Raw genomic sequence first — 24,435 nt, forward strand, 5'->3', positions numbered from 1 at the left:
TAAGATGAATACAAGATGATTTATCGATAACTTGGGATCTTCTAATATGAGAAAAACTGCTAAAATTTCATTAGAAATTTCAGATATTCCTATATAAGTTTGAGAAAAAAAATTATCCCATGTTTCTTTTTTTTCCTTTACATGAATGATATAATAATTTCACTGAGATTTTACATTATCAATATTTAGCTTTCAATTACACAAAATATGAATATGCGCTCTTGATTTACTTTAATAATCATAAAATATATTTTTCTTTAAATAAAAATAATAATTTCAATTAAAAATATTATGGGGACTAAGATAAATAAGAGATATATTTATAAATAAAATTTATCTTGATAAAAAAATAGAACAACTGTATTTTTAGTTTTAGTGACAATGCAGCATAATGTGACTATACAAATTAGTTTTATGATTATTATTATTATTATTATTATTCTAAAGTGCAATACAAAGTTACAAACAACATTACTTTGAAGAAATGTTGGTATCCATAAATATATGAAAATTTTAAATGGAATCTTACAATTGAGCTTTTAAATCTTTAAAAACAATTAATTGAGAATTTACACATAATTGAGTAGGGATCAAAAGGTAGATTCATTTTATAAATTTTTCCTAACTTTTATATCCAACTATATTTATTTCAAATTCAGTTTTTCTCAATCTTTTATATTCGTTTTCATCAAAGGCATACCTTTATTGAAAATATAAATGATATGTTTTATAATCAATTTTTATTAATTCTAGTATATTAATCATGAAAAAAAAAAAATTTCACATTTATTAAACAAAATCAATCAAAATAAACTTAGAAAAAAAATCAAAAAGATTATTTAACATATACATATACATATTATTAATAAATATAATAAAAAAAATTGTATATAAATTCAGATATAATGTTTAATTGGATCACATGATATTATCTTCATTCTTGTATTCAAATATATCATGTATTTTTTATTAGTCTTTATTTTTGTTATATTTTTTTTAATTAACCTGGATGTTTGGGTTAGTTTGCGTATATCTCGACTAATTTCACTTGTCTTGTAGTTAAAAACCATATAAGTTTCTAGTAGCATTGAGATTTGTGGGACTCGAACTTGTAATCTATAAAAAGTAAATTTAGAGTTTGACCAGTTAAATTACACTCCTCAAGGTCTTTATACTTTATTTTTATAATGTGATATAATGTGAGTTAATACACACCATAATTTTATATCAATCATATTAAAAACTTTATTTTGATAAAGTTATAATTTATAGTTTTTTTTAAATATATTTTTTCGACCCACAACTATAAAAACAAAAAAAAAAATAACATTATATATATATATATATATATTTTTTTAAAAAAAAAAAAAAAAAAATTACTATTTTAACAAACTACGAACTACCCTGTAGGTAGGATTGTTATTTTTAAACTTAATATTTTATTATATGCCCCAAATAAATTAAACTGTTGTTGATCCAAAACAATAACATACTTAACATTTTCTATTGTCGTTTTAAATAACATTTTATACATATAATATGTATAATATATAGTTTTTATTACCAATTATTAAAAGTGAAAAATAAAAAAAAATAACACAAAGCAAAAATCTAAAAAAATTATTAGTAAAAACTAAAAAGAGTATGTTTATTTTTTAAAGTTTCGCGGTTATAACCCCCGATTTCTCCATCTCCCAATTATCACCTCCACCACCACAATACCATTGAAAAATCTCCGTCGTCTCCAAATCGCTTCTTGGCTGCCGCCTGATCGATCGATTTCCGCTCTTCGTTCTCTCTCTTCACTGAGTGAACAATCACATTACGATGAACTCACCATCGAATCTGCCAGTTCATCAAATTTCAGTCTCTCCTTCACTTAATTTCGCCAAATTTCAACCTCTCTCTCTAAATTCTCCTCCGCAATTTCTCTAAAATCGGAAGCGAAATTGAGAATCGCGAGTCGGACTCTCTGTTTTTAGGTAATTGAAGGAACTGTAGGAGTCACTGATGGCCCCGTCCAGAAAGAGAAGTGTAAATAAGCGGTATTCAAACGTTAATGAAGTCACATCTACCAAAAATGCAGCAGTTATTATTAACAAAAGCAAGCCGCGGGTCAGTTTCTCGAATTTTCATTTTCTTTTTGTTTGAATTTTAGAGGATTTGAATTATTGCCGTTATTATGGTGTTTTTGTTAGTGGATTATCTTGTTAATAGATTAGTTAATTAAGTGATGTTATAAATTAACGTGCTTGATTTGGATTACTGAGCATAGAGTTATTTATTTATTTAATTTAATTTAATTTACGTGCAGAAGAGGAAGTTATCTGAAATGTTAGGGCCACAATGGGGTAAGGAAGAGCTAGAAAGGTTCTATAAGGCGTATCGGAAACATGGAAAGGATTGGGAGAAGGTTAGTTAGTACATAGCAGTACCTTCCTGTCAACTGTTCCTCAACTTTGTTTCGCTTTTTGTTCTTTTTACTAGATTTAGGTTGCAAGAGTTAAATATGGTGGTGTTAATTAAGATTTTTTCTTTGTTTGGTCTGTATGATATGGAAAGAAATTTACTCGAGGTTTTAAGTAAGTTTTATGGGAACAGGTGATTTGATGTATTGCAATTGGGAACAAGGCGACTTTTGTTGATATTGATCATTGCATTATCACCTTACCATGTTCTTTTTTTCTTTTTTCTCTTTTTCATGTGGTTATAGGTAGCAGCTGCGGTGCGGAACCGATCTGTGGAAATGGTAGAAGCCCTTTATACTATGAATAAGGTAAGTGTTGAATTAAATACCGGACAATTATTTGATCTTGATTTGAAAACCTTCTACCTTTTTACAATAGGAGATTTGTCTGTTGAATTTCATCTTGTTACATTGATGTGATACTTTTTTAACCTTTTTATAAAATAATTTTCTGCATATTATGTGACTGAATGGAGAGGTAGTTATATTATGCATGACTTTTGTTTGTTGAAGTTGGTCATATATATGTTCTGTTTTTTCAGGCTTACTTATCTCTTCCAAAGGGCTTTGCTTCTGCTGCTGGGCTAATTGCAATGATGACTGATCACTACTCTAATCTGGTAAGATTGGGAAGGTTTTTGTAGAACTCCCCATGGATATTAATTCTATAATGTTTTTTAGAATTACTCAAAATTGGTTGGTGATTCTACCCTAAGTTCTGGGAGAGCTAAACTGGTGATTGGAAGCCTGTCTAGGTTGTTGCAATTCATGAGCTTTATAACACGACGGTGATTCTGCTCCTCCTCTATCTAGCTTGTTGCAACTCATGAGCTTTATAACACGACAGTGATTCTGCTTCTCCTCTATCTAGCTTGTTGCAATTCATGAGCTTTATAACATGACAGTGATTCTGCTCCTCCTCTATCTGTTTCTTTAAATGTTCTGATTCTTCTCACTGGTCCATTGCTTGGCCAAAATAAGCTAGTACCACTAGTTAAGTGAGGCAAATTATTGATGGTTAGACAATAAATGTAAAATAATGAGTTTAATAGAGGTCAAAGTAGTAAGGGAGGATTTATTTAGTCTCAACCATATAATTTAGCTGATTCATACTAAGAATGCTTTTAATTTTTTCCTTTGGGTATTGGTGACTGTTCAATGAGGTAAATTTTTTTCTACTTGTGCTATTTTTATCTATCATGATTTGAACTCTGATGCTCATGGACAGGGAGAGAGTGACAGTGAGATAGAAAGCAATGGGGGCACAGGAACCTCTCGAAAATCTCAGAAGCGTGCACGGGTAACCAAAGGATCTGATGCACCACCAGTTCCAGATCTTCTACAATCCCAGCCAGCTGCATCAAATTATGGCTGCTTGTCATTGTTAAAGAAGAGACGGACTGGTACAAAAAAATCCTCCCTGCAGGCCTCATGTCTTTGCATGCATGCATGCATATAGTAGTAGATTACCATATATGTATACACTGCTCTTTCTTTTCTTTTTCTGGGGTGATACTTATGAAATTGTATTTTTATTTTCATGCTTGAAATTGGTGCATATTTTACGTGTTTCTTTTCTATGCATTTTGGTTTATTCTCTTGTGTGCCTGCTCATGCACTACTTCTTCCCGAGACACACATGCAAGGACAAAAACCTTCCATTATGAAAATGTTATTTAGGATTCTTTTTGTCCATTTCTTTGGATTTCTTTTAGGAAGCAAGCCTTGGGCTGTTGGGAAGAGGACTCCTCGTGTCCCTGTTACATATTCCTTTGATAAATTCAGTGAGGAGAAGTATGTTTCCCCAATTCGGCAAGGTTTGAAAGTAAAGGCTGATGCTGTTGATGATGATGTTGCTCATGAGATAGCATTGGTCTTGACTGAGGCTTCACAAAGAGGCGGTTCTCCCCAAGTGTCCCAAACTCCAAAAAGAAAAACAAAGATGCCCTCACATGCTCAGCATGATGAACAAATGGTATTTCATTTATTTGGTGGCCTCTATTATTTCTTCTGATTGGTATAAAATTTGTTTATTAATCAATTGTGGTTCAGCATGCTGAATCAAAGATGATGAGTGCCAAGCTTCATGGTGGTGAAATGGAAGAGGTGGGTTGTGAATTAAGCTTAGGCAGCACAGAAGCTGATGTTGTGGATTATGTAAAAGATGAAAGCTTTTGGAAGGCGAAGAGATATTATGGAAGGAGGCCACCAGCAGAAGATTTAGACGATAATTTGGATGATGTGAGAGAAGCTTGCAGTGGGACAGAGGAAGGGCAGAAACTGGATGCTGTCGAAGAATTATTTGAAATGGAGGTTGCAGATACAAAACTTGTGAGGTCCTCCAAGGGTTCAAGAAAAAGAAGTAAGAAGGTTCTGTTTGGAGAAGGTATGGCAGTGATTTCATCTAAACCAAGTTCCCCTGTCCTCTATCTGTTCTTCTGTCACTCTTTCATGTCTAGGAATCCTTTAATTTGCTTGAAAGTGGCATTTCTGGCAGTTTTCAGTCTTTCCTTTCTTTGATATCTCATGGTTGTGCAAATTAGCTGTTTATTCATTAGTTTCCATTAACATCAGTTGCATTACTTTTTGTAGTCTTTTGCTAATATTATTTGGAAGATTTTAATCTGCAATAACATATTCTCGTCATTGCTTGTAATCGCATTTTTTCTGAAGTATAGTTTTAATATTCTGGAAGCTATTGGAAATGTATCTAAGCACTCCTTTTGGCTGTAATATGATATGGATTCAAGCTAGAGATGGTACCAAAGAAAGATGGAACTTGCTAAATTTATCATTTTGTGTTCTCTCTTATTGAAAGCAATATCTTGTCTTAAGCTGATAATGAATCTCAAGGCATCCAGTCTCAAATCTTGCATGCTTTAAGAAACTTTTGACCATCTGCTTAAAGAAGCTAGTATGATTCTATTTCAATCATGGAATTTTCTGGTTTACTTTAGCAGATATCTGTAGAAGATTGTGATTGCTTCTAACTATAACTGTCTTTGGCCAACCAAGTTTTGCATCCATTACTACTGGAAAAAAAAAAAGTGATTGTTGCATCCATCCACTGCAGAAAAATAGGGGAAAGAAAAAATCTCAGGCTTTAATTGCTTTTCTATAGAAGTCAATGAGATGTTCTGCAGTTCCATTTCATTTTTCCTTGTTACTTGTATAATACCCCACTCTAATTGGATTTGATACCGACTTAATGGGGCCATTACTATTTTTCTGCGGATTATAGAAAAAGTTTCATCAATTTTTTAAGCTGAGTTGTTATGCTTGGCATGAGATTTCCATCCTGTACTGGGGCAGACTTAATGTTTAACTGGGAATGCAAAACTGAATCATGGCCATTAAATTGAATTCGTATAAAACTTGTCATTTCAGTCTTTTGCATATAATAAATGACTTCTTAATGAGGATTGGAACACCTAAAATTCTGAGTGGTATCATATGTTCAGAATAATAGGAAACCCTGAAGGAAATATAAATATTAAACAGTGGAAATCCTTGCGTTGGTCAACCTGTCTCTATTCTAGGCCATTGCTTAAATTTGTGATGATTTGTTTTTCTTTTTCTACTTTGATTGAGCTTCAATGTTGAATTACCACTCTCTCTGTTGAATCTTGTTATATCTGACATCATTTTTCTTGTTTTTTCTGTGTAGTTGAAGATGCTGACTTCGATGCCTTAGAAGCACTGGCTGATTTGTCCTTGAGGTTGCCAGAAACACCTGTTGACACTGGTAGGATACAATTATGTTTTGCATAAACTATTTTAGTGAGCCTGACTGTGAAACAGTTGCCCCCTCTTCTTCCTGGGCTGCTCCTTTTATTTTCTAATTTTTTTTAAGGTGCATATTCTTCATTACACATTAAACTTGGATGCATTTTGAAGTTAGTTTGACGTTGATTTGTGAAATTATTACATACTGACGTATTGAAGGATAGCTAATGCTATTTTGTTGAAGTTATAATGAACAAGGACAAGGAATTTAATTGGATGATCTTATCCCTATTGTTGAGTTACAACTTTAATAGCCGAGAATAACTTATCCCTATTGTTGAGTTACAACTTTAATAGCCCAGAATGATATTAGTTTTCAGATTTCTGTGAAAATTTATGGGTGATGTTTTCGTATAATCTCAAAACAATAGTCACAACACTTTCACAAACAACATTGATTTATCATCTAATGTCGGGATAAATTACTGGCTTAGTCCTGCATTAGATACCCAATTTGGACCTATAATAAAGCCAGTATTTCCACTGATATGTAAGCTTGTATGCTGACACAGCAGCTAATGGCACAATCAGAAACTAAACATGTTTGCCATTGATTTCTACGTTTTTATTCAAATGTACAAATGTCTTTTAGGGGTACTTTTTTTATGATTTATGATGTTTAATTCATCAGAAACAAATGAACAATCTTCAGACAACTTTTTGGTGATTTTAACAATGTTATTTCGCTTAGATATTTAATTTTCTATGGATTTCATTTTTCCTTTCTTCCTTGCTGGAATTAGTAAATGCAAGGCTGGCAACCATATGAACATGGTTTTCATGATCATGGATTAAATCTTTTACTCATTAGAAGTCAACCATTCAAACTTGCCACTTTCTTCTCTCGCATTCATGTGGGATCCTCTTGTAGTAACTCATTTAGCTCCTCATGAATGTGAGAGGGGGAGTGTTATACCACATGTAATGAAAATCTCCTTGACAGTATTAACAAAAACAAATATTCGTACAATTCTTAAGCTCTTTGAAATCTTTCTTTATTTTTGTTGTTGAGTGTACAGGATTACATTCTATGTTGTATTTCTGTTGTGGAATTCTTAATCTAATTTTTTTTGTTTCCTTCAGGATCTTCTGTGTATGTTGAGGAAGAAAAGACCGGAATTGTTGCCAAGTCTAAACTGAAAGGGAATCCTTCTTCTCCTGGTGTAAAACCTATCTCCTTCAAGACAACCAAACAGGGAAAGGTTTTCACTCATAATGCTTCTTCTATTCCAGAAGAAAAAGATGCAGCCCATCAGTTTGGTCCTGTGATGCGGAAAAGGAGACAAAAACACTTGCCATCTAAAGTAAGGATTTATGTAACCATAGCTGATGCTGTTTTTCTTGTTTTTCTTTCCTTGCTAGATTCTTATACTTTATGAGTTTATTCTGACCAGTCTGCAAGCTTCTTATTGCAGATTTCAGAAAATGAAGAGCAAGCTGATTCTTATCTAGGTGAATCTCAAAAGGTTGAGGTGTGTAGTTCTTTTCCATCTTAATCAGCAAATCTTTCAGTTATTTCAAAGCTTCATTCAACAGATTACAATCTTTTGGAAATAACATTATGCATTTGGCACCTGGTTTAGTGTCTAACATATTGTTCTTGCCACAAAATTCAGCCTATATGTAGAGGATGTGTATTTTGCAATTTATGAATCTGTAACCTGCACTCAGTTCTGAACTTCTATCTTGATATATATTATTACAATTGTACTATAATTATATGGATTATTCTCATTGACAATATTGTTATAACTGTTACTGCTGCCAGATTGTTATTTATGATTGTTTCAGTAAGTGGAGGCACAGCATGTGTGTCTCAACTTAGGGACCTTTACTCTGTTAGGTCCTACTGAAACTCTTTGTGGAACAAGGAGAGGACTGAGAATTGCATTTTACACACTTATCTTCTTACTTGCTAACCTGCCTTTATGTGGGTAAGAAATCCATTGGATTAGATAATCATCAGCTTTTCGAAAAATCCTCTGATAGTGGTTGTTGATGATTAATTTTCTGCTCTTTACCTGGGCTCTAATTTTTTGCAATGGGTAGTTGGAAAAGTGGATACTGGTTCTTGGTTGTTTATAAGCTCCCTATAGTTATTGTTATATTCATGCTGTATCTCAAAGCAATCATATGTTTATAATGCATCTTGTAGTATCTTTTTGGCAACTTTTAAGTTGTAAGGGCAGCACTTCTCTTTTTCTTTATTTTCATGTATTTGGATTACAAATATCATTCATCTCTAGTTGTGTCATCCACTTTTATATTAGTTGCATTTTTTATCTTTTATCTGTCTAAGTTCCTGATGAAAGCTCACTCTCGATGTGAACTTTCATTTCTAGACCCTATCTTTTATCTGTCTAAGTTCCTTATATCTCTGTGCTTGATTATAGGTTACAACAGATGATAATAACCTTATGAGTAAGGGAAAACGCTCTCAGTATGCTGCGCACTCAAAACAAGGGAAATTGATGAAATCTGCAGAACGTACTTCTTCAAGTAATAATCATGGAAGAGAATTGAATAATTCTGCTCCAACTACCATACAGGTTTTATCTGCCAGCCAATTCAACTTGCCTACTAAAGTGAGGAGTAGCCGTAAACTAAACACTCCAAAGATGTTGGTTGAGAGAGATTCCAAGTCTTCAGAGAATATTGTCAATAGCCAATCTAATACTCTCATTCCTTCATTCCAGGATAGAGTACTTGGTCTCAAGGTTAGATATGTGCCAATTTCTTACATTTCCATGAAATTTTCCTGAACCTCTGGTTATCTTTGTCATAAGTATATTCAATTATTGCAGGGAAAGCTTTCTAATTGCCTTTCCCGGTATCTAGTGCGGAGATGGTGTGTTTTTGAGTGGTTCTATAGTGCAATAGATTATCCATGGTTTTCTAAAAGGGAGTTTGTTGAATACCTGGAGCATGTTCGATTGGGTCATATCCCAAGACTAACTCGTGTTGAATGGGGTGTCATTCGGAGGTCTGTGGCTTCCAATTTTATCTCTGCACTTGCATTCGATTCTTTTCTTTGACATATACTTGAAGTCTTAGCTAGAGAATTTGATTTGCACCATCTCATCAATGCAGTTCCCTTGGTAAACCACGAAGATTTTCAGAGCAATTCTTGAAGGAAGAGAAAGAGAAGCTTAACCATTATCGGGAATCTGTTAGAGAACACTATGCTGAACTTCGTACTGGTACTAGGGAAGGACTACCAACTGATTTAGCTCGACCTCTATCAGTCGGTCAACGCATTATCGCGCTTCATCCAAGGACAAGTGAGATTCATGATGGAAGTATATTAACTGTTGATCATAGTCGGTGTCATGTTCAGTTTGACCGACCTGAACTAGGGGTTGAATTTGTCATGGTAAGTCATTTGTCTTTATTGAATTGTTTTATGAAATTAAGACATTTTCATTTGGTGATTGACTTTCTACGTGCTTGGACTTTATAGTTTGTTGAATTTACACCTGGAGATCTAAATTATGGTTGATTTTGTCTTGCAGTTACGGTGAATATGATTTAAATATAAATATAAATAACTAACTGTGATAGTATGCAGTTATGGTGAATATGATCTAAATATAAATAACTAACCGTGATAGTATGCAAACTAAGGATGTTGAATCTATTTTACCAATGTTAAAAGCGCTTCTTTCTTTCTCACAATTTATAAACTAAAGAAACTAATTGAAAAATTCATAAAAATTAGGCAAGCCAAACGATCACTAAAAACTGTTTTCTTCCACTGTATCTTAGTTTGCAAGGAGTGAACTCACCATCACCAGTGAACAGCACCGACTGCATATAAGTTTTAAACACTTCTACCCGACAGCCTATTATACTTGAAACATCACCTTCACATGACATTGACTTAGATACCTGAATATGAAGGTGGTTATGTTTATTCTGGATGCATAAAATTGTTCCAGTAAGGAGGTGTTTCTCCTAGAGAATGTTAGACCAACAAATGTAGCAACTTTCCTTTCTGCTTCTGTCTCAAACAAAAAATATTTGACTTTAGAACATGCTGCAAATATCTTATATCCCTTATCTTCACTTTTTTCTTAGAGCTAATAGTCCAGTTTATCTTATTTTAAGCTCTTCAATCAGCATATTTATCCTGTTTTTCTTTCATGATGGTATATTGCTCTTCGTTTCAAGTACCTTGATGTGATGCCTTTTTTACTGCAGGATGTTGATTGCATGCCTTTGAATCCATTGGAAAATATGCCTGCATCTATGATAGGGCACAATATTGCATTGAATAGATACATGAAAAACTTAAATGAGCTCAAAATCAGTGGGCAACCAGCAGAGAAGAAGATGGAAGGATTCAAATTTTCTCCATGTGAGAACCTGGAGGGTAACAGTGCTCTTCCACATACTTCCCTGTCGACTTATCACTGTAGTGTTTTATTACAGCAGCCAATGGTGAGAATTCCTTGTACTTTAAGTTCAACATTCATTTTTTTTTCCTGCTGAAAAATGGAGAGGATCCTTTTTCATTTAAACTGCAGTGTGGTTTTTCATTGGTTCTATAATTCATGAAGGGTGCAATTCTTTACTGAGACTAGCCGCCTCTTGGTTTCTCTGTCAAATTCCTGAGTACTTGCCTAAGAGTAATTGGTGTGGGGTTATGTTGATAATTCTATTCACTCATTAACTTATGCTTTGGGGTTTAAATGTTTAACTAAGCCTCTCAGATGGATGCTCTAATGGTATTTGTGTCAGATGCCAAAACACATTTGCAATCTAATAGCACTTTATAGGGAGATTTTATGTTTCAAGTATATTAATGACCCTAGTTCTCAAAGTACAAATTTTTACCATCTTACTCAATATTCTTTTGGTAATGGATGAACTAAATAGTCACCATTAAATTTTTAATTGGACCGGACTTTATTGAAGTTTTGCTATATCAACTTGTGAACAACTCCACAGCGTTACAGTTGCATTCATGTTGCCAAGCATTTCATGTAAGTGTTCTATCATTATTCATTGATCTAAGAAGAAATTGCCTTTACCAGGGAGGTTTGGGAGGTTCTAATTCACAAGTCAACAATGGAGGTGTAACTGTTAATACCCAGCAAGCAACAAATGCCCAGCCTTTATTTTGTGCACAGATCCAAGCTAAGGAAGCCGATATCCATGCTCTTTCTGAATTAACTCGAGCTCTTGACAAAAAGGTTATATTTGTATGGCTAATTATGCTTAAACTTTGGATGTTTCCACTTTGATATGTTTCACAGGTTTTCTCAAGCAAGGAGGCATCACCTGTGATGATCTCTTATATTTATGTGCTCTCAGCTTCATATTTAGTGTTATGTACCATTATTTGTTTAATAACTTCATTGTTTATTTACTTTGAGTACTATTTAAATTAGTTTTGCATCACTTAATGCTTAATGTAGAAATTTTATTAATTATGTTTCACATGGTATTTGCTTTTGTTAATTAACTGGAAACCTTTTGGATGATTCTGGTGACACTGGTGTTTGAAAAAGAAGCTGATGGATATTTAAATGTGCAGGAGGCTGTGGTGTCTGAGTTGAAGCACATGAATGATGAGGTGTTTGAAAGCCAAAAACATGGCAAAAACTCTCTCAAGGATTCAGAAGCTTTTAAGAAGCACTATGCTGCAGTACTTCTACAGTTAAATGAAGTCAACGAGCAGGTATGAGCAATCCATGGACAATTTTCAGATTCAATTACTTCCCTTTATCATGCACCAGCACCAATTTCTGATTTGATTACTTCTTCATGAAGGTTTCTTCTGCTCTCTCTTTCTTGAGGCAACGTAACACATATCAAGGGAACATCCAACATGTGTTGTCAAAGTCCATACCCAATATAGACGAGCCAGCTTGCCATGGCAGCTCCTTTGATTCTTCTGCAGATGATACTCAGGAATCTGGATCTCATGTGGTGGAAATTGTAGAAAGTTCAAGAACAAAAGCCCAGACAATGGTTGATGCAGCTATGCAGGTATAAGAAACAATTCTTCTGCAACTATCAGCAAATTTTGCTATTTTATAGACCAATATTAATCTTCTACCATTTTAACTTCTCTGTGTAAGTGGACCACATTGTCAGAACTCTATCCTCTCCGTTTTCTTGAAGAAAAATTAGGGCTATTAGCACAACCTTTGATGGTGAGCGCATTGTGGTAAAATGTTTATACTGCCTTTTTCTGACTGTAACTATTTCAGGCAATGTCATCCTTAAAGATGGAAGGAAGCAGCATTGAGAGTATTGAGGATGCTATAGATTTTGTAAATAATAAACTTTTAGCAGATGATTTAAGTGTGCCAGCCATCAGATCTCCTGTCCCTGCAAGTTCAGTTCAGGACAGTCCGGCTTCTCAGGATCAATTGAGTTCCTGTGCAGCAAATCCAGGGGCAATCAACCATGCACCTGATGCAAAGTGGAACAATTTGTCCAACGAAAATGAAGTACAAATCCCTTCAGAACTTATTTCACACTGTGTAGCTACTTTACTAATGATTCAGGTAAGCATTAAGGCATGCAATATACTTTGCTTTTTTCCGTTCAAGATATATTGTCTTTTCCATTGATTGTTGAGAACAATCCCTAATTGTCTTGAGCAAACAAATTGCAGAAATGTACAGAACGACAATTTCCACCGAGTCATGTTGCCCAGGTACTGGATTCTGCCGTTATAAGTCTGAAGCCGTGTTGTTCAGTTAACCTTCCCATTTATGCAGAGATACAGAAATTCATGGGGATAATTAAGAATCAGATATTAGCACTGATACCTACGTAGCTCAAAACAATCTTCTTTTTTACTTGTAGAATGTACAATATATCTGTGTAAAATCTGTGCCTGAATGGGATAGCCAGAAATTAAATTCCCTAGATTTCCAAACAGAAATCGAATTCAGTGCCTAAAAACTCAGTGATTCTTTGTGCACTATGAGTTCAATGCACGGAACTGCTACTAGGCTTAGTTTGGCAATGGTGTTGGTTTTGTTGTGACGGTGGCTATTATTTCTACTCTTTGTTGTGGTCGTAGTTGGTGCTGCTTTTGATATGTGTTTGGTAAAAGTTAATGTTACAAAATTAGATTTTAATCAAAATTAATGAAATGTTATAGAACAGAAATTAACATGTTTTTGTTATTTTCAAGCATTTGTCTTTTTATTAAGTTTAAGAAAGAAGGCACGTGCATTATTTTTTCTACCTTGAAATTTATTTATTTAGTCCTGGAATGTATATCAAGATTTAATAGGATAAAAAAAATCAATAATCCACGAAGAAATAATATTTGTACTTCCATTCTTTTAAAACAAGGCACATCACGCCACAAATGAAATAATAGATGAATAAAAAATTTGAAATGTTTTTTATTCAAGTCATTGTTTCGAGGACAATCTTGAAATTGTATCAATATACTCTTTGGTATCGTGCTATGAGTAAAAGTACTCCGTCCACTGTATCCCACCGTATTGCGATTATTGCTTTTATGTTTAATGCTTCCCATACTACGCTTACTTGGACTTCTCATCGGCACAATCCAAAGTTATTAAATCTGAACTGTTCATTAATTTGTACAGGGCTTGGATTACTTGTTGATGGTTTCATATGAGTTGATTAGATAAGTTCTAAGTGGAATATTTATTTTTTAAAAAAAAATATTTAAGATTTAAAAAAAAAATTAAATTGAATTTTGATTGAGTCAAAATTTAATTGTCATTTATCAGGTTAATTAAATTTTATACATGTTTAATTTTTTACTCTGTTCAATTTAAGACCACCAAATATACTGAGTTAATAAATCACCGTATCGAGATTTAATAACATTACCATAATAAAAACTCAAGAGCCCCCGACTATGTAATTCAAACTGGCAAATAAACAACAAAAGTTAAAAAGGGAGTGATATTTACCTTTCTATCTACTATATGCTCAAACTTGTATTTATTTTTGTATTTTAAAAATGCTTTTGAAAAAAATTAATTTTTATTTTATTTTTTTCTTTGTTTCAAATTAATATTTTTTGATGTTTTTAAATCATTTTGATATGCTGATGTAAAAATCATTTTTAAAAAAATAAAAAAGCTATTTTTTTTGATGTATTTTCGAGTAAAAAACACTTTGAAAAGTAACAACAGCAGCAACCATACTCTCAAACACCCAGCTACTATTATATTTCTTTGCACTACTATCAATTCTATATTATATTATTGGTATTTTACTTTATAAGAGTAGATTGGGCTAGAGGGTGCTCCATGTAACAACTATAGTAATTAATCAATAACCACAAAAATAAAATAAAATTGGGGGTGAGTATCATGCTCTTACCCATGTCTCGAGCATAATTTCAAAAATCATCTATTATATATTCATCAACTGGTCACATTAATGAAAAAAATAAAGATTTATTAGTTATAACTATCTTATCAAAAGAAAAGCTATTAGGAATTTAATTAGTTTAAGAGAGATAAATGTGATTTGTCTTCAAGAATCTTGAATAGGAACAATTGTTTAGTGATTTATTTCTTCCATTTAAGATCAAAATAGTGTTATACACAAACTAACCAAAAAAGAGATGAAATTTTAGAATGCAAAAGGAGTCTATATGCTACAAGATTTTAAAAACAAAGAATGGATCAACATAAGTGATTAGAAGATAAAAAAGAGTCTGTATGATACAAGATCATTAAATTAAGGAATGTCATAGTTTGGAATAGAAATTTAGTAGTAGTTACCTTTAAATTCCCTATTTAAAGGAGTATACAAGGTATGAGAACAAACATATAAATAAAAAACAACGAAAATTGCTCTGCAATTCAACTAGGTTCACAAGGTCTTCAAAACATATCCATCAAGTAAGTTGATAACCTTGTAGGTTGACACATTCAGTAGGTTTATAACCAGTAGGCTTGTAATTGTAAGCTTATAACCTATAGGCAATAACTTTCATACCTAAGAAAATCCAAAAAGAACTAAAAGAATATATTCTATTAAGAATCTTCATCGTATAGTTGTGTTCAGGAACAACTCTATGATTATAAATTCTATTTCCAATAAACTTATTTGTTCTTGAACTTCGGTTATCTTTAATACTTCCATTGAGTGATTAAGACGTAATACTCAATTTTAAAACTTAAACTTCTTTTAGTTCAGGTAGACACATAAAAATCCTGAAACAATTGATGACCATAATTGATGTGTCATATTTGTTTCTTTGCAATTATGAAACCAAAAATATCAAAATTACTAGAAAACTTAAAAGAAAAGGAAGAGTTAGTAGATGTCTTTATTGGAGAAGGAAATAAAAAATCAATTCTTCAAGGAATAGGGGTAAAAAAGGAAGAAGAAAAAATAAAGATTCATGAGTGCAGAAGAGAGATACATAATCTTTGAACTTAGGTTAGAAGAAACTAATAAAATACATGAAGAAAAGTATAAGTTAAGTTACAAAGAGATTGAAGAAAAACATAGCTTAAAGTGAAATGATTGATGATCATTATAATGAAATTATGATAATGAATGAGAGATCATCTTATGCTATTTTAGAGTCAAATGTCAAAGAAAAACAAAATGTTGAGAAAAGTTTAGAGCATAAAGTAGGTAAATTACAAAATTTAAGGAAAGAATCATAAAAGATTTAATCAAAGCTGTAGAGGATGTCAATTAAAGATCAGATGCTAAAATAAAAAAGGGAAATGATGAAGTAATTTGTTACTTTAATCATATCATGATAGAAACCATAAATAGAATCTCTAAACAAGTGACAGTGGAAGTAAGAAGTCATTTAGATGAAAAAATAGAAAAGGAATCAAACTTTACGAAAACTAATTTTAAACAAAATGGAAAAGAATCAAGATGACTAAAATAATACAGTATAAGGAATAACTCTTCATTTAAACCAAGAGTGAATCAATGAAAGCCTTTAACAATAGAGAAAGTTGGAAGTAGTTCAAAGACCAAAATTATTAATTTTAAGGATTCATTGCAAGATGATATAAGTGAAAAAGTAAATCCCAAATGGCTTAGAAAAAATGAATGGTTTTCAAATTAGAGTTGATCTAGAATATATTGTAGGAGTAATGAAACAATTTATATACTAAAGATTCAACAAATTTATAGGCCAATAAATAAAAGTCTCTATCCAGAATGCATTGATAGAATGCATCCTTACCTTAATAACTTTAAGTTTTTAGACTTCACATTATTTGGTGGTCAAGAAACAATATCTGCAATTGAATATATTGCGAGATTTATTTATCAAAGCAAGGAAGTAGCTAATTATGATTTATTAAAGTTAGATTATTTCTAAATTTATTAACTGAAAATGCTACTTGCCATCAAATTTAGTTCATAATTGGAATGAAATGCAAACTATATTCCAAGCTTATTTTTTTAGAACAAAACCATAGTTTGTTTGAGCTATTTTAGTGAACTTAACACAATACACTAGAGAAACTATAAAACAATACCTAGACATATTTATGAAAGCTAGGGGGAAATGTTGGGCTAAAATTTTAGTGAATGAATTTATAATGATTGCCCAATAAGGTTTGAAATTTAGATTCAAGAAAGAAAATTGAAGGAATGAAATTTAAAGACATATACAAATTATAAGTATTAGCTTCAAGATATGAAAACTTGTTGAAGGAAGAGAAGAAAAAGAGAATCTTAATTTATGGGATCTATTGTCAAGAAACAATGGATATAGATGTAGCAGAATTTGTATAAAAAAACCCTGTAAATTGTGAAGTACTGACTAAAAAATACCAAAGCTTTAAAGTCTTTAAAATCAAATGAGAAAATACATTATTTATTTGATATAAATTAAGTTGATGATATTTTTGATTGGTTACTAGTTAATAAGAGAATTAAATTAAAAGGAAAATATAAAATAAAAATTTATGAAGAGTTAAGAGGCAAGTTTATTGGAAATGACATGAAATAATTAGTCACTCAACTAAAAATCATGTGATATATAGAAATGTGATTAAAGATTTGTTAGAGCAAAACATATTAGATTTCCTGATAAAAGTGAGACAATGAGAGTTGATAAAAATATTTTTCCTTTAATAAATGTATTATCTATAAACATGATAACTATTGTTAATGGTAATAGTGTTGTCTTTTAAGGAGATTACTTCTACAACTATCACAATAAATGAGTGATTTGATTCACCAGTGGTAAACCAAGTTTTAAATTTTTTGTGGTTAACAAATTCCAAGATATAAAAAAAGTTGTGTAGATAATATTTGACTATTAGTCATTTCATAAATAAATGTGCTAATTTTAGAAGATTTGTGAGAGGAAGAGTAATGAGAGCGGTTATAAAGCCTAATAATGAGCAAATAAAAGCTCCATTATTAACAAATTTAAGTGAAATGATAAGGTCTAGACTAATTCAAAGGAAATCAACAGCCTATAAACAAACTTTGGATAATAACTTTTTGTTAGAAATGCCAAATATCACCAAACATGTACATTTGAAGCCATTATATCTTCATGCAAAGGTTGAAGAAGTAGATGTTGGAAGAGTTTTTGTTAATAATGGAGCTGTTATTAATAACTTACCTTTATGCATGTAGGATGTGATTAAATCAATGAATAACTTAATTTCAACCAAAGTAGTATCAAGTGGATTTGCTGGTGAGATCTTGCAAGTGAAAGGAATGGTTACTACTAGCTTAAAGGTTGGTTCATTGATCATAAATACAATATTTTTCATTGATGATGCAATTCTGAGCCATAATGTTTTATTAGAAAGAGATTGGATCCATGTAAATAATTGCATACCATCAAATCTATATAAGATATTGTTATTTTAAAGTGGAAATAAACTTAAAGTTGTGTGTGCAAATGAAAAACCATTTATTGCTTGTGCAAATCATCTAGAAACACATTTTTATTTTGGTAAATGGAGCATGATTAGAGTTAAAACTAATGTGGCTCAATCTGAATTTTCTGTTAAGGTTGATGAAACTGAGGATGAGATTTGTGATATCTTAACAAGGTTTTTGTTAACTGAAGATCTTAGAAGGAATCTTTTTTAATTAATAAAAAAATAATAATTTAAAGAGCTAATGGTCCAAACTACTATTTTAATATTGCTAATTTACTAGACAATCTAGACTCTAAAAAAAAAAAAAAAAAAAAAAAAATCCAAAGTTCATAGAAGAACATTGGATTCAAGTCAACGACTTGAGACAAAATAAAATAAAATTGAGTGTAATCTAATATAAAAATTATGTCAAGATGTAAAAAAAATAAAATTAAAGGAGCTTTAAATAAAAAGAAAATTTGAAATTAAAAAAATTAAATTATGTTAGAAAAAAATAATAGCCCACAAGTTTGGAATCTATTAGAATTATTAGTCGAATTATTATATAAGATTTTGTAAATTAAAATTTCTAGCACTGTAAATTTATAAAATAAACTTATATTTTACAATAAATTTGACTAATACAAAATTAACTTCTTTAATAGTTTTTATTTATTTATTTCTCGTCAAATTGATATTGATACTTAATGCGTTTGTTTGCGAGTTGATATTTAAGGGATAAAGATCTTATTCTAATAGTGTTAATGTATTGTGATAAATTTTTATTATATCACACTTTTATTTTGGAATTTGTTGTGAGTTGTGAGACTACGATAGGGATGCGCGCAAGTTGCCGAACTTGACTGGGATTTGGAACAATTGAAGTAAAACCTCCGAGTTCCAGATCCAGATTGCAGTCATGCCATTTATGCAGATATGAAAAATGATACCAATGTTGATGAAATCCACGAACTGAGTTTCGTTGATAAATGGTTCCTCACTCAGCATAAGGAGGTGGTGGATGCGGAACAATATCTTATGGCTAGGAGTTTGTCTCATCTGACAAAGGATGGCTTCAGTGAGGTCAAAAAGCATGGTTTCAGTGACAAGCAGATAGCATTTGCTACTAAATCAACAGAGAAGGAAGTCCGATCAAAACGGAATTCTTTTGGAGGTACTCCGTCATATAAAAGGGTTGATGCTTGTGCTGCAGAGTTCGAGACCAATACTCCCTACATGTACTCCTCCTATGATTCAGAGTGTGAATCAGCTCCCACCAAAAGGAAGAAGGTCTTGATTTTAGATGGAGGACCCAACCGTATAGATCAGTGAATTGAGTTTGATTACTGTTGTTGCCATGCATCTTTCTCCCTCCAGGTATGTGTTTATAATTTTTGTATTATTTATGTTCCCCTGTCTGCCCAGGCAATTTCTCCAAAATACTATGTTATTTATGCATATTGGAATATCCTACCCTGCCATTTTGTTGATGTTTTGAGATCCACTATGCATCATAACTTTTAAATCTTTTTCTTGTTTATTAATTTTTTTGTTTGATAAATCATTGATCATGGTTATCAAGGCTGTGCTATTAATAACAGCACTCTTTTCAATCAAAATTAACTTGTAAAATGTTGATCCTGTCTCGTATATTCACTTTGAAAGCAGATCTTGGATTGGTGTTGAAAGTAACTAGTAATATATTGTACCACCTACTTTTCTGTAATTGCTTGTATGCTTTGAAAATTTAGAAATGTCTATGTTTTTGGTGTTTTTTGAGTTGGAATTTATTGCAGCATGAAGAAGAGCATAAACAAAGGTGAAATGAATCAAACACTACGTAAATTCAAGCAAATATCTGTATCCAGCCTTTTGTGGTTAGAAATATAGAATTGCAGTCATCTAAACGTGCTGAATCTGTATAAGGCTGTGCTCTGATTCAGTTTAGCGATAAAATTTCATTTATTCAATAAGTAGCCTAATAGGTTTTCTTAGTTGTGTAGTTAAATAACATGTTGGAACAAATGTAAAGGAATCTGCTTTTGGATGGCTTTGCTACTCAGAGATGGTTACCACTTTAGTACATTTTTTAACGGGGTAGCCTTTCTGCTTTACAGAGTGCAGGATATGAGACATTTATGTTGAATTGAAATCCTGAGACTGTGTCCACAGATTATGACACAAGTGATTGTCTCTACTTTGAACCCTCGACAGAAGAAGAAATTCTGAATGTTATTGAATTGGAAAGACCTGATGGGATCATTGTACAGTTTGGTGGTCAAACACCCCTGAAGCTGGCCCTGCCCATCCAGCAGTATCTGGACAAGCATAAGCCTCTCAGTGTTTACACATATGGTGCACATCATCACCTGATTCTATTGATGCTGCTGAGGACAGAGGGAGGTTCAATGCAATTCTAAAAGAGTTAAACATTGAACAACCAAAAGGAGGCATTGCTAAGAGTGAGGCCGATGCTTTAGCCATTGCGGCAGACATAGGTTTCCCAGTTGTTGTCTGTCAATCTTATGTCTCAGGTGGCTGGGCAATGGAGATAGTATATAGTGATGACAATGTATCTCGAAAATGCTGTTGAAGTTGATCCCTTTGTTGATAGATAAATATTTATCTGATGCTGTTGAGATTGATGTGGACACACTTGCAGACTCACACAATAATGTGGTTATTGGAGGGGTAATGGAGCACATTGAGCAGGCTGGGGTCCATTCTGGCGACTCAGCTTGCATTCTTCCCTCACAAACTATCTCATCTTCCTGCTTGAACACAATTAGGTCATGGACTAAAAAGTTGGCAAAGAGTCTGAATGTTTGTGGTCTCATGAACTGCCAATACACAATCACAGTGGACGTGGAAGTTTTTCTGCTTGAGGCAAATCCTTGTGCATCTCGTATGGTTCCATTTGTCTCCAAGGCAATTGGCCATCCACTAGCTCAGTATGCTGCTCGTGTTATGTCTGGAAAGTCACTTAATGAGATACTTTTCACAAAAGAGGTAATCCCAGCACATGTTGCAGTTAAAGAAGCGATTTTTCCATTTTTTGAAGTTCCCAGGCTGTGATGTACTGTTAGGGCATCAGATGAGGAGTACCACTGAGGTAATGGGTATTGATTTTCTGGTTGCCATTGCATTTGCCAAGGCTCAAATTGCTGCTGGGCTGAAGCTACCACTCTCTGGCACTGTGTTCCTTAGCCTAAATGACTTGACAAAATCCCATCGAGAAAGGCTGGCAAAGGCCTTTCTAGGACTCAGGTTCAGGATTGTTTCAACTTCTGGAACAGCTCACTTTCTGGAATTGAAAGGTATCTCAGTGGACAGAGTGCTGAAGATGCACGAGGGACAGCCACATGCTGGCGATCTTGCTAATGGGCATATTCAATTGATGGTAATTACTAGCTCTGGCGATTCACTTGATCAAATTGATGGCCAGCAATTGAGGATGGCACTTGCTTATAGAGTTCCTATAATAACAACAGTTTCTGGTGCTTTGGCAACTTCAACTGCAATAGAGAAATTAAAATCTTGCACTATTGAAGTGAGGGCCCTTCAGGACTTTTTTAATGTTGACGTAGATAATAGTAAAAATTTGCTGTCAGCATCTTCTTCTCTATGATTGAGGGGGAAATTCCAGTAAGTGATCCAGTCTAGTATGTTTATTTTGTTATCTGTTAAATGTGGTTTGTTGTTACTATTGTTTGGGGTAGATTTTCTATTCAGTTATATTTTATTATCAATGTTTAGCTGCCCATCCGTTTCATTTCCATGAGCTGATTAATACTAACCTGGGAATGTGTAGTAGGGACACGAATTTATCTATAGTTTGAAACATGACCCTGCCAGAAACTTAGTTGAGGCATGTCAAATGAATCTGTTGCCAGACACTTAATTCAGGGATAGCAAATTAATAATTTGTTTTAGTGTCTGCATGGTCAGCACAATTTGAATAATCTTTGCCTTCTTCACCCTTACCCTCTCTAAAGACATGTTTGAGTGAGTCAAACATGTAATAAATTTCCATGTTTAATCTGTTGGTTTGTGTTCACAGAATGAGCAAGAGCGTCATTAGTTATGTTATCATGAAGGAGCATGTTATTAGTTTCCGTTTCTTGTGAAGGAAAATAGCTATGCTGCTATGTATGGGAAAATGATTGGTCTTTTATAACTTGAAAGGGCAAAATACTAGTGAGAAAATAGAGGTTTTTTAATTTTTAATTTGAAATGTAGTGAGCTTTGAGGTTATAGTAATAGTGTCTTTTTCAGAGGCTGAAGTAAGTCTCCTCTGTAATTTATACTTTCTATGTGCTGCTAGAAACCTATCTATCCTAGACAAATTTTAAGGTTAATTAAATTAGGACCACTTATATTTTCCAAAACGCTTTTGTGAATGTCAATATATGCATGTGTGCGTGTGTGCAAACATTTTCTTCTCTGTTTTTGGTATGTTTTGTTGATTTCCCCCCTTACTGAAAGCAGGTTAAAAAAATCTGTTGAACTTTATTGTCACTCTTTTACAGCAGATGTTGATATACAGGGAGATGCCCAAGTGCATGTGTATGCCATCACTTGATCCTTGCGTTCATCTAGCCGTTATTTTCATACGCTGTATGATGATGGTGATGGAAAAGGATAGGAGATTTGAAGGTCAAGGGGAAGGATGGACTCAACGCCTCCTGTGGGTATGAGAGGGACCCTTGATTGACAAGATCAGAGGAAAGGCATGCAGTCTGAAATGGCGTCTGGCTTCTTGTTAGATTTTGCTTTGTTTGATGAGTTTGCCTAACGATGGCCATCTAGTTTTGTTTATCGTCAGTTAGCAGCGATTATCAGCAGACAGGTTATTTGTGCTGATTGGCTGCTTATAGTTTTACATTGTGATGCTCTCGTGTTTGCTGAATTTAACTTCAAAATTTAAAATTAATGGGCATGATTATAGTACGTTAAAGATGGCAGACTTGGCTACATTATTGAATCTAATCTGTTTGGTTATTGAAGTTATTTACACAACAGTAGCAGCAGCAGCCCTTCTTTCATAATGCATCCAGCCATCCTCTATTCATTCCTCCTTGTTTCCTAGGTTAATATATATATATAGAGGGCACTTTTCATGCATTAGATTAGACCTCTTCACATGGCAACACCTTATGAAGCATGTTTAGTCAGATGCATGTATGAAGGAGCCTTACATTGCCCAGGCAGGCATCTCCCATCAAACAACTTCCATGTTTACTGTTTTATGTGTAGAGACTTTCAGAGCTAAAAGATGATACCAGAGTTGTTACAAATCACAGAACCAGCGAGACATGCAAGGGGATCTTTCAGCTGGAGCTTCATTTATTGCCAACACCAGACATGAAAATTCAAATAAAATCCCAGCAACTCTTGCTAGATGGACATAACTTTCTCTATGCTTCTTTTATTACAAATATGTAGTGCCACAGTTTTCGAATTTCTGTTCCTTTCCATGGAGAACTCTTTTAAGTATTTGCAAGTTGTCGAAAATTCATTGGTGATGTGTAATTCAAGTCACCATCCAGCAGGTGCTTCGCTGTAATTAAGTAAGCAGATTCTGTAAGATGGAATGGATCCCAGAAAACTTTCTTTGTTCTGTCAGAGCAAACTTGAGAAATAGTTGAGCATGGGATAATGCCACCATGGGCTCCAACAACAGAGCAGCACGCATTTTCTGCATCTTCAAACCCTGGGAAACAAAAAAGTGCATGAAACCGGAGGCTGAAATGCAAAGGAAATATACATTGCTGTTAAACAAATTGATGACGCACCATATGACATGTAGTTCTGAACGATATCTAGGAAGACAGCATAAATGTCTGCATAAACATGTATTGATCCTGAGAGATTTTTAGTCAGCTCTTCAAGCATCGGTTTAAGTTTTTTATTAAAACTCTGAGCTCTCTGATTTGCAGCAGAAACACAACCGTCTTTCACTCCATACTCATCCCTTGTATAAGGGATGCATCCATAAGGTGCACAATTTCCCACCACGAGCTTTCTAGCACCCAGTTTATAGAGTATCTGCAGGGAAAAGCTACGTCAGTACCAGTCCTGGAGATGGTCGATTCAACCATTGAAGTTAAAAAGTAATTTGACAGAGAACGATGATTTTACTGTAAGCTGTGATCTTAAACTTGAAATGATGGTGTCGAGTACTGCGCCGCTATCCACAACGTTGGAGTTGTCCCTAATGTCATTGGTGCCGATAATAAGAACATAAATAGCCTCTCTAAGCAACTTCTTGGCAGCTTGGATTCCAATGTTCGATGTGATGTCTTTCCTTGTTTTCTCGAAGTAACTGATTTGATTCTCAAGGCTAATGCGATCTCCCTGTAA

At 33.3% G+C, this 24,435-nt stretch overlaps 1 protein-coding gene and 1 pseudogene across 1 annotated transcript; both read left to right on the plus strand.

Moving 5' to 3' along the window:
• The first annotated feature begins 1,672 nt into the window (after window positions 1–1,672).
• LOC118039456 (protein ALWAYS EARLY 3) lies at window positions 1,673–13,294 on the plus strand. Its single transcript, XM_035046160.2, has 19 exons — window positions 1,673–2,115; window positions 2,315–2,413; window positions 2,714–2,776; window positions 3,010–3,087; window positions 3,696–3,870; window positions 4,183–4,442; window positions 4,520–4,853; window positions 6,135–6,212; window positions 7,337–7,557; window positions 7,669–7,725; window positions 8,647–8,970; window positions 9,058–9,236; window positions 9,344–9,626; window positions 10,454–10,693; window positions 11,290–11,448; window positions 11,793–11,936; window positions 12,029–12,247; window positions 12,472–12,771; window positions 12,882–13,294. The coding sequence occupies exons 1-19, from the start codon at window positions 2,011–2,013 to the stop codon at window positions 13,044–13,046; spliced, it is 3,483 nt and encodes a 1,160-aa protein (XP_034902051.1). The 5' UTR covers window positions 1,673–2,010; the 3' UTR covers window positions 13,047–13,294.
• Window positions 13,295–18,807: 5,513 nt separating this feature from the next.
• On the plus strand, window positions 18,808–23,989 carry LOC118039436 (carbamoyl phosphate synthase arginine-specific large chain, chloroplastic-like; annotated as a pseudogene).
• The last annotated feature ends 446 nt before the right edge of the window (window positions 23,990–24,435 follow it).

The sequence above is a fragment of the Populus alba genome, chromosome 8, assembly GCF_005239225.2.
Source record: "Populus alba chromosome 8, ASM523922v2, whole genome shotgun sequence".
NCBI classification, from domain to species: Eukaryota; Viridiplantae; Streptophyta; class Magnoliopsida; order Malpighiales; family Salicaceae; genus Populus; species Populus alba.

Coding starts and splice junctions, on each gene's coding strand:
- LOC118039456 (XM_035046160.2), top strand. CDS start 2,011: ATGGCCCCGTCCAGAAAGAGAAGTGTAAATAAGCGGTATTCAAACGTT. Junction 7,558..7,668: donor AAAAACACTTGCCATCTAAA/GTAAGGATTTAT, acceptor TTCTTATTGCAG/ATTTCAGAAAATGAAGAGCA. Junction 7,726..8,646: donor GTGAATCTCAAAAGGTTGAG/GTGTGTAGTTCT, acceptor GCTTGATTATAG/GTTACAACAGATGATAATAA.